The following is a 14,595-nucleotide window of genomic DNA, read 5'->3' as shown; positions in this document are numbered from 1 at the left end:
TCTTTACACCGGTCTCCCACTGTCCATGTGTTTACTTCCTGCACAATGTCATTGGGTCCAATATCTTTGGTTCTGTTTTTGACCAGGTGACTCTCAGAAAGAGGTTTTCAATCTCAAGTTATTTTTTGGTTAAATATAGGATACATACATTAAGAGCTTCAGCTTTTTTGTAATAATAATCCTCCCAGAAAGCAGTTTACCACCTGCTAATTTCTATAGTTTACAGTGATCAGTGGACATCCTGAAAGCTCTCTGCAGATCAGCTCATGAACTGTCTGATGCTACATATGCTAGGCTACGTTTAGTGCAGGATAATTTCCTAATTTGCCCATTTCTCAACAGATGATGTATTCTCAACATTAATGTATAATAATATAACACATAATCCTATAATCAAACTAATCAATACCATGTTTGATTCTCTAATTCTAAAGTCACATAGAGGGGTTAGAAATTCCAGCTGCAGGTCATCAAATCAAACATCCACACATACAAGTACTTTTTAATTTATTTACACAATTTTAAAATACACAAATACAGTGGCATTACAACTGAAGAGCAGAAGTGTTAAGATGGGAGTGAAAGGAAAAAAAAATCCCAAGAATCCACAGTATAAGATGTGGGACCTGAGTCCAGAACACACCTACAAGCTTTTAGGACTGGTGGTGACAGAATGAGAAACGCGACAGAAAACCCATTCCATGGAAACATGTACTTGCATTTATTATAACCATCATCAGTGAGACACACAAGTTATTCTATCGCTTTAGTTTTTCCCAAGTCAACGAGTGAAATACATTTTCCAAGAAAAGGTTCCTTCACAGGAACCCAAATGTAGTGAAGCATTCCCAGTCCCTCTATCAACAGCTCGTCCAGAAGCCTACAGCAGCTCACCAGGACGTGGTAAACAGGCGCATCCTATACACAACAGAACCAAGGAACATGTACAAGGTACAACTACAGCCCATTCCCACATCGACTACAGAAAATGGCCTACAAATACTTCTCATCAGTCTATCACATCAAGGAGTTCCTACTTTAGATCAGATCCCCAGGAGGAGCCTGAAGGCTGGGGCCACCTTCCACTATGCAGCACTCACTCCACAGCTCCTAGAAACCCCCTCTGCTTCCAGGATGCTGGCCTTGAAGCAAAACCCGTCCATTTTCTATGTAAACGGGAGAGTGGAGCCGTCTGACACCGCACGCTCTGCAGAGTTTGATTCTAAACTATTAAGTACTGAAGCGTTGTCGCCACATGAAACCATGAAAATCCCAAAGTTTACCCAGTTGACTTTAAACCTGACTGAAACATTTAAGACGTTCTTTATGATAATCGACACTCTTCTCATCAGCAAAGTCAAATATTGTACATTAAGATATGGGTTGGTAAGTAGCATCACAGACAAACAGTTTTTTACAAGAACTTCAAATTAATTTAGTTGGACATTAGCAACTAAAACTGTTCCTCCATCAGATCCTGAAAACAGGGAGAAAAGATCCGTTGGTTCATATTTCTCATACTTTTCCCAACACATTGCACTGTTTAAAGGTTCTATAAGATCAGCTACAGCAGAGTGAAAACAAAGGTACAAAGTCTCGACAAACTGTCCTTTCAGACCGCTTCTGATGGTGAAGTTTATCTAGAAAATGGACAAGCTGTGCTTTGGAGAAATGAAAAAAGGTGTTCGGACTCAGGGTGGAAGCAGAGGGACACGAGGTCCAAGGATCAGGCTGAAGATGCTGTGGACGTAAAAGCTTACAAAAATGTTTACTTTCATATATATTTTTATATAAAAAGAAATCGACATGTTTATCCCACCTGTGAGCATGGAAACCCCTAAGACACAACCACACAAATACACACGAAAGCCACGTCACTATGCACTAGTGTTAGAAAGAAAGAAGTTTGGTGTGGACAGACTGAGCTCCTGACTCACTCTTCCATTCACAGCTTTTCCCACGCCATTCACAACCTGAACACTAACTAAATGTGCTGCATGTTTACCATATTCCAACAGACCTGAGGACATGGACACAACTCGTACAACAGCCTCCTTACTCCCCCCCCCCCATCTTATTCTACCTAAACGTCTCATTCACATCAAAAGAAGTAAATAAGGAGGTGTGGACTACGGGGTTCAAAGTATTTTACACGACACAGAGTTTAGGCACTGTGCTCAAACACTGCCATGATGGAGCGACTCTCCATCTGACCAAAATCAAAGTAAATCCAACAGGTTAACATTGAACAAACGCTGCATTCCCCGTTTTCATGCTGATCTGCTGGTGTTGATGTTTTTTTCTGCTAAAAAGATTAAAAACAAGTAAAATCAAAAGTTGGGAGAAAAAAAAACCATTAGGCCAGAGAAAAGTGAATCAATGGCTTCATCAACAGCAGGGAGGAGGAGGAGTTTTCACATCTTCCACGAGCAAGGAAGAAGGGTTGCTGTGGCTTCAACTTCACCAAGATGGTTGTTAAGGCAACCAAACTGGTCTCCACCTGCCCGTCTCTCTCTCCCTCTCTCACACACACACATACACAACCTGCTGACTGTGCATCTCTTCTCCTGAGAAGTGAATAGATGCGCAGGCAGAGCCTGGTGCATTGGTGAGCAGTTCTGGGTCGTTTGAGAGTCCTGGTAATCTATGTGAATATGTGTGTGAGAGAGTGTGTGTGCTGCAGGTGATGCATGTTGAGGCGTCCTCAGAGGATGTAGGGCTGTTTCACCGCGGAGCTGCAGACTGGAGGCCGCTTGGTGTAACCCGGGACAGAGCCTGGAAACAGGAAGATTAAACACATCAGCAGCTCATAAACACCTGGAGCCTAAGATACAATCAGGAGCAGATTTGTTAATGACTAGTTAAACACTTTTAGGTTTTATATTATTAAAAAAAAAAAAATCCACTGGGCATTTTCGCCCAAAAGAGTGGCTGGGATTTATAAAGTAGCTCTAAGGAATAAACAGTAGAAGTCAGAGAGAAGTGAACATTCTATGTGGAATCACATACAGCAGATTACGCTGCAGCTACAGGGAATGGACACACGGAAATCATGGAATATGATGCTTCACAGCAAATCTAGGAGGGAATCCCTGCAGACTGATCTTAACACTGAGCAGCAGGAAGAGTGTGTTCTGGGCCGAGAGGGAAAGACCCGATGGAGCCCAGCAGAACACACACAGTCAGAACTAGAACCCACAGCTTGCTTTGTCTACATTTTGTCACACATGAATAGATGAAAGACATGTTCTGAAAAGAATCAACAAAAACAGAGCAGATATTACATTTCAACTTTCAAGTTTAACTTCATATGTGAAGAATTTTCATTTTACAAAGTGATCTCCATTGAACATATTCTTTTACTAAAAGAATATGTTTTAAAAAGTAAAGTTGTTTAAGAGTCCTGACATAAGACATTTGATGAATCCCAATAGACTTTAAATGTCATACATTAACCACATGATTAGATACTTTCACTTTGTAAAACATGGAAATCTGAAAAATGAAAATCGGCTACAGCCAACATTTCTAATACCTATTCTTTCAGATTTATTTCATATTTCAAGTTAAAATTAATAAAGAAATGTGCAAAATGTTTCTGAATCTGCAGCTTCACATCACTACAGAAATAAATAGAATGAGCCAACTAAGCCTGCTGTATCAACTTAGTCCCTTTAATGTTTCTACACAAAGCATTTTATATCCATATTCCATATTTTTTTCCTCTTTAGCACAGCTATACTGTCTGAAACAATCAGATTGGTTTTAATTTTATATGATTTAAAAGAGATTTTAATAGGTTTCCAGTGATTGCAGCCTTTTAACCTATTTGCTTTTATAAATATAAACAGCATCCTGGTCAAACCTGAGGGAAAATGTAATCTAGCGTATAAAGTCCTGATGCTTCACCAGTCAGGACTGGTCAGTGAGCAGCACAGCTCTGCTCACTGACTGAATGTTACAGCTGTGCTTTAAGAAGAATGGTGGAGGCTGAAGCTATAAAGGAGAACAAACTAACAGTCCAGTACACCCACAGCTCCCAGTTAGCAGAATGCCACCAGTTACTGAACTGCTGTGGTTTCCTGATCGTTCTGATTGGCTAAGTAGAAAAAACATGATGTGGGACAAAAGAAAAGGGAAGTTCTGACACAATGTTCTGTTCTCTGTTGCTGCTTCCTCTTTGCGGTGGATGAACTCGTGTTTCCTCTCATCTCCACTCTTCTTTCACTGACTTGATTCTGACATATTAACTCTGTACTGAGTTAATATGTCTACTGAGGGAAGTACCTGTGAGGTGGACATACGAGACGTGTCCTGACGTCCGGTCAGGTCTGATGAGGAGATGTTGACAGGTGCTCCACGATGAAGACGCATGCTCACCTTCCTCTCCTTCTCCATACCTAAATAACAAAGAGAGCCAAGTGTCAGTCACCATGTAGTTCTTCTGAAGCCATCTTTGGCCTGGAAAGGCTGTGAAAGATGGACAGGCGGCGCTCTGACCTGTGTGTGAAGCAGGGTTGAGTGGGGAGGGGGCTGCGGCGTCCTGAGCTGCCCTGGCTCTGCCTGAAGCAGAAGCCATGCCTCTGGCCCCGGGGTTCCTGCTGTGCCTCAGTCTCTCCTCGCGCTCCCGGCGCTCCCTCTCAGCGTCCTCCACGGCCCTGTTGGCACCCTGACACAACACAGCCCCACAGTCACCACCAGGTAGCGCAGCTGTTTCTATAGCAACAGTTAGCCTGTATTTAATCTGGATGGGGTGTCCACATGCAGAGCCGGAAAGGAACTAATGTTACTTCAGCTTTACACCAAAACAGGATATTAGATCACTGAACAGATTATTGCATTTTTATTATGCAATTCTTTCCTTTACTCTTGCAGATATGGCTGTAACAAATCAATGAATGATTCAAGTACATTGATTATTAAAGGGACAGGATTAGATGTTTTCCAGGTGCATAATCCCATTTATGTTACCATCGGTTCTTATAAAAATTTTGTACCTATCAAATATGACTTAAAAGAAATCTGACTTTATAATTTACCACAATAAAATTGAGCGTCTCTCTCTTTAAAAACCCTTTAACACTCCAGCAATGTTTTTTATGAGGAAATATTAAAACATGATACAAAGGTCAAAAAGGTTGATTTGACATCATACTGCCTCGCTTTAAAACAACAACTGACAAAATAAACAACATCATTTATTTTGGACTGAATTTCAACTGTGTGTCAACACAACTTACAAATTTGAGCATGTTCCAATCAAAGACATAGTCGTAGGAGAAGCCCTGTCTGTGGAAGAGGTTCCTGAAGAGCTGGCGGAGGTAGGAGTAGTCGGGCTTGTCGTCAAAGCGCAGAGAGCGGCAAAAGTTCAAGTATGTGGCAAACTCAGCTAAAGTGGAGAGAGAAAGATCAGGACATCAGGCCCTTCTGTGGTTATGGTAATAAGAAAAGCCCTGAAAGGCATGTTAGCAGCTTAGCTTACAGGGGTAGCCTTTACACAAGACCTCAATGGGGGTGGACATCTTCTTCTCACTGATGCGTTCGTACTTCTGCCTCTTGGTGGCAGCTTTGAGGCCTTGCCAGGGAAGAGAGCCCAGGTTGAAGTACATCAGGACGTAGCCCAGAGACTCCAAGTCATCCCGTCTGGATTGTTCTGAAGACAGAGACAAGGTGGGATCAGCAGGGGGTAGCGCACTGCAGCGACATCAGCAGCCATCACCACATGTCTCACCAATGCCGAGGTGTGTGTTAATGGAGGCGTAGCGGGCGGTGCCGGTCAGGTTCTTGTTTTCGCGGTAGGGGATGTGCTGGTGCGTGCGAGCGTCGCGGTATTTCTTAGCCAGACCGAAGTCGATGATGTAGACCAGGTTGCCCTTCTTGCCCAGCCCCATCAGGAAGTTGTCCGGCTTCACGTCTCGGTGGATAAAGTTCTTGGAGTGGATGTATTCAATCCGGCTGATCTAGAAAGGCAAGTCAGATTCACGTTAATAACTAAACACCACAGGACAGACAGCAGGAAACAGACCTGAAGACACCTTCAAGTCTTTCATCTGCAGCTTTCCATCCAACACACCACATAACTGAGAAAATCTAAGGCTCTTAGTAAAGGTCAGAGCACTTTCTCTCACCATCTGGTCAGCAAGCAGGAGGACGGTCTTCAGACTGAACTTCCGAGAGCAGAAGTTGAACAGGTCCTCCAGACTGGGCCCCAGCAGCTCCATCACCATCACATTGTAGTCTCCCTCAGCACCACACCACTTTATTGTTGGAATCCCCACTGAAAGTACAGGGAAAGGTAATGATCTGGCATTCTGATAGAAAGGAACCACTAAACAGTATCAAATGTTCAGTTTGAGGAATCTGTCGACACGTTCGTTTAGATTTCAGCATCAAGGGTCAACAAAACCAAGACAAGTTGTTTTAATAGCTACTTCTGTGGTTTGAATAGAATAAGTAATATGCTTGAACAAACCAGGTAATACAGTTAATTCTAAACAACATCTCACTCATCATTTTAGTATTTAGTTGGAGTAGAACATGCATTTATATTATGGAAAATACAGACTCACCATTTGTGCTCATTTATTTCATTAATCCTGGGAATTCTTCAAAAAATTTCTTGGCTGTGATTGGTTGTGGCTAATCTGAAAACTTGATAACTAGATTATTATAAGATGATTTTCTTTCCCACTAAATAACTTCAAAATAACTTCTGATCTGGTGCAGTTTGGTAGAAAAGTATTTTCTACCAAAATACTTACGACTTACGACCAACCTGTCGGCGTCGACAGGATTCGGCTTGTGTACTTTCCATTACTGTAATTTCTGAACAGTTCAACATATCAAAAAAATTCCAAAAGTGCAGAAAAGCTGAGACACTGCGCTTTCAGGGCATATATGACACATTACGGTAGCCACCTGGGAAAGTTGTGATATGAGCTTGACCAATCACAAGAAAGATTCTCCGTTGTGTCATATTTGTCACTCAACCTACTCTGTATCGTAACTCCTGAACCTGGCCGCATTCAAAAAATTCCACAAGTATCAGAAAGTGCATAAAATAAGCTGTATCGCATGTGCATGTTGCAGCAGATATTAGAATGAATATTTTCGTTACGGAATTTCCCTGCGGAGCTTCATAATGTATCAACAGATTAGCGGTGCGAGAGAGAGAGAAGACGGCAGAGGACGAGTTGAAATCGGGCATAAAATTATGGAAATGTCTAAAAGAAAATCCACCAGACTGATAAATGGTCCTAGAAGGCTGATATCTGAAGGCAGTGAACATGAGAGACATATAACCAGCGAACCAGGTTGCGTAAAATATTTGTACAAGCTAACGTTAGTCATATGAACGCTGCATAAACCATTGGCTAACTGTTAGCTCCATCTTGATTCCTGCATAATTTCTGCAATAACTATTTATTATACTGAAAACAAAATCGTGGTCTTCCAAAAACAATGTCCTAAGTAATATTTTTACAAAACGTGATTTTGGCAAAAAGAAAAAAAGAAAAATCACCACCACTTTTTTTTTCCTGCCAAAACATGAATTGTGAAAAAAACAACAACAAATCAGCCAAGTGAGGGATTGGTGACCTGTCCAGTGTGTCCCCTGCCTCTTGCTCCTGACCACTGGAGATGGGTACCAGGACCCTCTCAACCTGAAGTGTGATAGATTAAAGTATAGATGGATCCAGAGTGGGACTCTGTCTGCAGCTGGAGAGGAACTGCTTTAGAGCCTACCACAAAAAAATGAAAACGCCTGAAATAATTTAATAAAAACAGGCAGTTTTCTCTGCATTTATGTAATATAGTTGAAAGTTGAAATTGTTCATCTGAGAATGTTTGCCCCTGTCATCAGGAAGTTTTTTTTTTTGTTCAGTAATAAACCTGAAAATTTCAATTCCGATTTTTGTTTTTTTCCTCTTTAAACTGTTTGTTCACAATATTTGAAATTGTGAACAGAAATGTTAAATAACCATCAAATACTGAAAGCTGAGGTTGTTCTGGAAAAAAGAGCAATAATTCAGACTCATTGCACATTGTTTGAGAATTTTACAGCCATAAAATCAAAAAAATACCAGGCGGCCCAGTTACAATTATGGTCTTAAGAGGGTTAATTACCATTTAAAGAATCTTTAGCTCAACTAAAGACAAAGAAAGTCACTTTTTCTGCCGAGTAAAACCAGCCAGGTCATTCAAATCTTCTACATGAGCTGAACTGGTTAGGCCAGTGACTTTCAAAGTGGGAGTTCATGACCCCTGGGTGGCCACTGGGGGGCGCTAGAAGGACTCAAAGTTAGAGATGAGGAATAAAAACGTAAAAAATAAACCTAATAAATTTGTGATTTAGAAAAAAAAATCATAAAATCTTATCTTTTTTCATTATTTCAATTATTATTTTAATATTGTCCTAACACTTTGAAGAATTAATGATTTACAACAGCATTTAATTTCCCTTTGGAATTAATAAAGTATTTTTGAATTTAAATAGAAAATATGTAAAATGTTAAAATAATTTATTGAAATGTTATTTGCAATTTTCATCTTTCTGATTAGTTACCAGTCAAATGTACTAAGTTGTTTTGCTCGTTAGAGTAGTGTAGTAACTGTAGATGAACAAGTTTCTGACCAGAGAAAAGGATCCGTCCAGTAGGCCTGCTGTGGGGCACACTGCTGCAGGAAACCTTAAATAACTCTGCTGCAGGGAACCTTATCAACTCAGCCAACTACAATCAGAACAAATGTGCTGAACTAATCTAAGAATTACTGAATAGAGAAGTAAAAACACATTGTTAAAGCTGATGTTTTGTAGAACTCCCTGCAGGTTTGTGAAGGGGGATGGAAAAGTTTCGATCCCTGGGTTGGCCGACTGCTCATCACTTTTCTTCTCTGAAACTAGTTTACTCGGTTTGACGAGCCAAATATCTTCTTTGGAAGTGATGACGGAGTTAGTGTGAGCTGTTATGCAACTGCAATATTGATACATATGGTGATGGACGAGTATGTATGTGGTGGTTTTGGGAGTGTGATACCTCCGCCTTGCATCATCTTGTAGATCTTGCTTTCGATGTGGAGTTGTGGGTGTTTAGTCTTCACACATTCCAGCTTGATGGCCACCTCTTCTCCCACTGAGATATCAGTACCTAGACAAACAGACAGACAAGGTTTAGTTGGATGGAGCTAGGGAATCAGTCAAAGAGCCTGAACACTAGAGTTCTATCTAGTTGTCTCAGAAACAACTAGATAGTCTCACTGCATGCTAGCATGCAGGTCCCACTGCTAGCATGAGACCGGCATGCTAGCAGTGGCTACAGACCTTCATTTCTCTTCCTGACATGTCTGTAATAACCTCCTGTTACTAATGTGTGGAAAACATTTGAGCAAATACAGAAATCCTTTAAAAGTTGGTTGATGTGAAGCTGCTCAGTTTGTGGACAGAGAGAATCAAGAATGCTAGCTAAATCTGTCAAATGCAAGTCCGTTTCAATTCACCACTCCTTAGTGGACGTCCAGCATCATTTTATGAGACATAAATAGATTTTCATCACATGAAGGGAATCTGGGAAATGACTTCAAAACTGACATGTTTAAGTGCTGAGGTTGCTTTCTTCCTAAACACGGTAATGGAGTCCAGCTAGTACCACCCCCCTCCACAGAAACCCGACACCACCTTACGTAATCCCATTACTCCCGCTCACATGTGTGAACACACCATCTCATAGCAGAAAGAGTTTAACAGCAGTTCTGATGGAACATCATTGATTTCTCTGTACGTCATCTGGCACCCGGCACCCAGCAGGGCAGGGCCAAGGCTCCCCTGCACGGCGGTTAGCATGGAGCAGCGGGCTCTCAACATGCAACCAAGACTTCAGCAAACCAAAGCATGGAGGGAAATTACAGCACATGGGATTTTATGCATTACATAAATTACCAAAGTTCAGATTTAATGTGTTCTGTGTTTGTTTTTAAAGCCTGAATGCTCATTTACATAAGACTCATTGGGCTGTAGGTGTCAGAGAAGTTAAAAAGGATATTCCTCAACATGACCCACCTGACTCCTAGTTGCATTAAATAAAGAATCTATTCCAACAGAAACTTCTGAATCAAGCAGGTGTTTTACAGTGTGTGCTCTCTGGTGTCAGAGGAATGGGATTTGTCTGAACAGATTTTTCTGGGGAATGCAGCACTCCCTCATGGAGGACTGTTCCTGATGTGCCAAAGTGTTCACAATGTGTGCAGGGTGTGTTTTTCTGCTGTGCTGCTGGTGCAACATGTTCAGACACATCTCTATGGACTATTATATCATGAGGTCTCACCAGGAAGTGCCGCAGAAACATGCAAATATACTGTGACTTGTATAAGAGCATCACCTCCACTGCTAATAGACATCAGAAAGACAAACAAACAAACATTCAGCCGTGAGATGACACCTGGTGTGACGTCAGCCAAACCACCAACATGTCAGCAGACGGGCAGTGCAAAAATGTGTCATAAGTTTGATGACTGAATCACCAACAACACGCAGTTTGAGCCGTTTTAAGTAACTTTTGGTCCGTCAGTTTAAACAACCTTTGTGTTAAGTTTGCTTGTAAATATGCTCCTCCCTGTTAGCATACATGACTGGAGCGTTCTCATTTGACTGTGATGTGATATCACCAACAGTATCTGTTAAACAAGTCTCTGTTTTCTTGTCAGACAGGTAGCAGCCTCAGGGAGCGTTTTATAACACCCTGCAGCAGAACATAACCAGCTTATAGACTCATCACAATGACCATCCTGTCCCATCATGAAACTAAACATCATTTATGAGCTAGAAGGAGCGTTTGGTGGTAAATAACACTAAACAAGTGGCTTTTCTTGACTCTCAGTCATTCAGGACTGTCACAATTACCAGTAATCAAGAAATTAGATTTTTCTGCTTTCATTTGACAAAAAAAGACATTTTGTTTGTGATTTTCAACATATAGTGGACTAAAACACTGACAGAATTGACAACCTTTAAATTACTGTTGTTATGTGTACAATTTATTTCTAATAAATATTCAGTTATTTAAAAGTAGGCTTAAAAGAACATGATAGTGGCATACATATGAATTTATAGATTGCTTAAAAGCTGACATCTTGGTATCAAAATATATTCAGTGAAACAAAAAACAGAAAGGCAGAAGGGCTGATCTCATACCTGCATAATAATGTTATTAGACAACACAGCTAGTGTTCAAAGAACAAATATATTTCTGTACTTGTTGTAAGTGACCCTAATGTCAATGGGTACAAGAAACAAAGTGGTTTGGACTTCAGTCTGATCCTGATTAGGTCGGGACATTTCTTTGGTCTTTTTATAAAACTGTCCTCTGACACGGCTCATGTCTCTGTACACTTGCTGAATATTTTCAAACAAATATAAAACATATGAATAACCTCCTGATACTCTATGATGGATAACACCAATCACATAGGAGTAGAAGACCTCAGTGAACAGGGTGACCCGATCCCACCCTGCTAATGACCCAACAGGAACAAGCCTTTAGGTCTCTGAAACATTCATCACTGTCACCGACACAAACTTGGTTTAAACATGATGAGTGAATCACTGTGGGACATCTGCCATGGACGCCTTTTAATAAGACCTTGTTTCTTGTAACAGAAGCGCGAATGATCAAAAACCTGCTCCTGTTTCTACTGCAGACAGCAGAGGGTTAACTGATTTAACAGAACCACACACTGCTCTGACTCATTTACAATGTTACAACACATTAGTCATCAACCACTCAATGGAAAGGATGGACAGCCGAGTGAAGACAAAAAACACTAAGTGATTATGCAAGCAGCTGGCAGCTCTGGGTATCAGATTGTACAACAGGTCATGTGGAAGAAAGGCCAGATCCAGTTAATTAATCTAACCTCTCCTGGATTCACAGCTGCTAAGTGAGGACATTTAACATCGCTCTGGGAGTTTTAGTTGAACAAGGCGAGTTCACTTTCAGAACACACAGCCTAGTTAGGTCACACAAGCGCATAAGATTCTAGTACAAAACTTTTCAAACCACGACTGGAGCAGAAAATGTTACAGATTTTGGTAAAGAATACTAGTCCCATAAATGTAAAATCAAATTAAAAACAAAATTAATAGCAACAGTCTAGTGTAAACACTTGGTATAGTCCGAGAAGGGAGACCATGATCTCTTGTCTTTGATCCAAATGTGATTTTAAAAAAAGACATAAAAAAAAATCTATCCAAAACTAGAAAACGTTTTCTTACGAGTTGCACATATTTTGGCACAAATGTAACACAACATATTCAGATACTTCCATGACAGAATCAATAATTAAGCATTATACTGGAAAACATCCATGGAATCACCTTTATGTCTACATCTCATCCACCATAGAAGACTAGAAGGGACTAATCTAAAGTAAAGCAGACAGTTCCAGTTCGGTGACGGTTCACATTTAGAAACCACTGCACCTCACAGCCAGGCCTGTGACACTGTTAGAGGCTAGAGGTGAGGTTTTCCCAGCAGAGATGTGAATAATTAAGATTAAAGCTCCAATATTAGCGCCAAAAGAAGAGCTACAGCATGGTTGGTGTTAACTAGTGGCATACTGCATCCAACCAGAATACCATACAGATTGTGCATTTTGTGATTTAATGTAGGTTTAATCTAGCTCAGTGCAGATTAAATCCCCTTCATCACGATCCATTTGAAAACAACAATAATCATGTTATCATTAAAAGCCAGATTAAATAGTGGAAGAAATGACATTTACTTCCAGAAGGATCCAAAAATTTTTCTGACAAAACCTATTTAATCAGTAGCTGGTCAGCAGCCTTAGCTAACAGAAGATAGCTACATTTCACCAGGTAGAGATGAAGCTATATTTGTATAACATGTTCGTGACAGCTTATTCTCAGAAGGATATAGGGCCTTCCCATCAAACACAAATCTTTGGGCTCATCTGTAAAATAGCATCCTGTTGATACAAATTTTACAATGTAAAACATATTATATAAAACTCACTGAAAGGTAACCACAGTAGATCCGTTGAGCCTTTTGATTCAGCTGGAAACTTTCGTTCTGCTTAAAACCACTAAAAAACACATGCAGGCAACTGTCCCCGAATATTTCACAGGCTCAGACTGAACGATCATTCTGGTCTAAAACGAGTTTCAGGTGAATCAAAGCAAAAGAACCAAACCAAAACTTTCAGATTTTACATAGCTAGCTGAGGACAAAACAGATTCATATCAGCTGACTGTTTTCCTAGTAATTTGAACCCTTCATTTGGACACCGGGTTGATATTATAACGGAAAATAAGTTTCTAAGCCAAGCACAGTCGAAATAAATCGCTTGCTAAACACATTTTCAAAATAGAAGACGGAAATGTTAGCTTACTTGCTACAGAAACTACTAGCCTAGCAGCTAACGCTAACAGAGAACACAACAGCTGATCGCCTATCACCAGCTCCTTCTGAACCTCTAAAAAGGAAACCAGTTGACCAACTTCCTCACACTTTCCTCTTGTTGTTAATACAGACACAGACTAGTAGACAAGTTTCAGTGACAAAAACATACCCAAGTATATGTCTCCAAACGATCCGCTTCCAATCTTTCTGCCCAGTCTGTATCGGTTTCCGACTCTCAACTCCATGTTAATAAATCTGTCGTCGGCTAGCAAGCACGCTCGCTAGCTCCAAAATATTCAAAATATGGTCAGCTTTGAAGTTCAAGCCCGTTTACAACTAGAATAGAATCAACCAGCAGACACCGGAGATCCGTTCAAGCGACAAAATCTGTTCTTCTGTATGCTGTCTCCAGATGAAGTCGGCTCCGACAATCTTTCGCCTCTTGTTTTAAAATGTTAAATACATCATATTGCGACAATATGGCGTTTATCGGAAAGATGAATCTCTGTACTTTATGCTCTTGCTGTTTTTAAAATTGGTACGCCTTAAATTTCCACGGATGAAGATGGATTTTGAAAAGATTCCGTCAGCTATTTGGCACAGTATCTCTGGCTCGCATTAAACTGCTCTATGTTAGGACCTTGCTCAGCAATCTGCTGGGTCTGTGACGCCACTTCCTTGTTAGATGATGGGGGAGGACACGACCAAAGAGCGTGTTGTTATAGATCCTCTAACAGATACTAGTATTAGTAACAGGCCTCACTAATTCTGAAGCGGTCTGCATCACCTTCGCTCAAGACTGAATATGTTTGAAAGGATTTATGTGTGTATAGTTAACGTTCAAAATTTACAAAGATTTGGCCCGTTTTATTCGCTCGCACATTCCGCTCAATTCAGGTTATTGTCCCATTCGTTATGCTTCCAGTGCATTCAATGTGTGACTAGTCTCCTAAAGCTTAAAGGCTCTGGTTCCACTCAACAACAAAAGATCGCTACCTTTGTCCCTCTGGCTTTTGTCCATCTGCAAGTGGTCAATGAAACGCACAAGTTCATTCTTCAGCCATAAAAAGAAAATATATGAAAAATACACAGTTCAATGAAAGTAATACTACTTTCATTGAACTTTAAACCCTTAAATCGTTATTTTATCACTTGATGAAAAATGTTGATTGGTATGTTT

At 40.5% G+C, this 14,595-nt stretch overlaps 1 protein-coding gene across 1 annotated transcript; it reads right to left on the bottom strand.

The window, feature by feature from the left end:
- Positions 1 to 490: 490 nt before the first annotated feature.
- Positions 491 to 14,072, bottom strand: csnk1da (casein kinase 1, delta a). Its single transcript, XM_015007625.2, has 9 exons — positions 13,585 to 14,072; positions 9,039 to 9,149; positions 6,129 to 6,277; positions 5,732 to 5,960; positions 5,483 to 5,653; positions 5,241 to 5,389; positions 4,501 to 4,669; positions 4,288 to 4,400; positions 491 to 2,775 (listed from the first exon to the last, which is right to left on the bottom strand). Exons 1-9 carry the CDS (start codon positions 13,658 to 13,660, stop codon positions 2,725 to 2,727), a joined length of 1,218 nt encoding a protein of 405 aa, XP_014863111.1. The 5' UTR covers positions 13,661 to 14,072; the 3' UTR covers positions 491 to 2,724.
- Positions 14,073 to 14,595: the final 523 nt, after the last annotated feature.

This window comes from Poecilia mexicana, unplaced genomic scaffold, assembly GCF_051168715.1.
Source record: "Poecilia mexicana isolate PSO_F unplaced genomic scaffold, ASM5116871v1 scaffold_8, whole genome shotgun sequence".
Taxonomy (NCBI): Eukaryota; Metazoa; Chordata; class Actinopteri; order Cyprinodontiformes; family Poeciliidae; genus Poecilia; species Poecilia mexicana.
Note: the sequence above shows the minus strand (reverse complement) of the source record. Positions and strands in the feature narration are given on the sequence as shown.

Excerpts from the sequence above, each read along its gene's own strand:
- csnk1da (XM_015007625.2), bottom strand. The coding sequence starts at position 13,660 with ATGGAGTTGAGAGTCGGAAACCGATACAGACTGGGCAGAAAGATTGGA. Across the intron at positions 4,401-4,500 it reads CAACCCTGCTTCACACACAG|GTATGGAGAAGGAGAGGAAG; the intron begins GTCAGAGCGCCG and ends TTTGTTATTTAG. Across the intron at positions 2,776-4,287 it reads CTCGTATGTCCACCTCACAG|GCTCTGTCCCGGGTTACACC; the intron begins GTACTTCCCTCA and ends TCCTGTTTCCAG.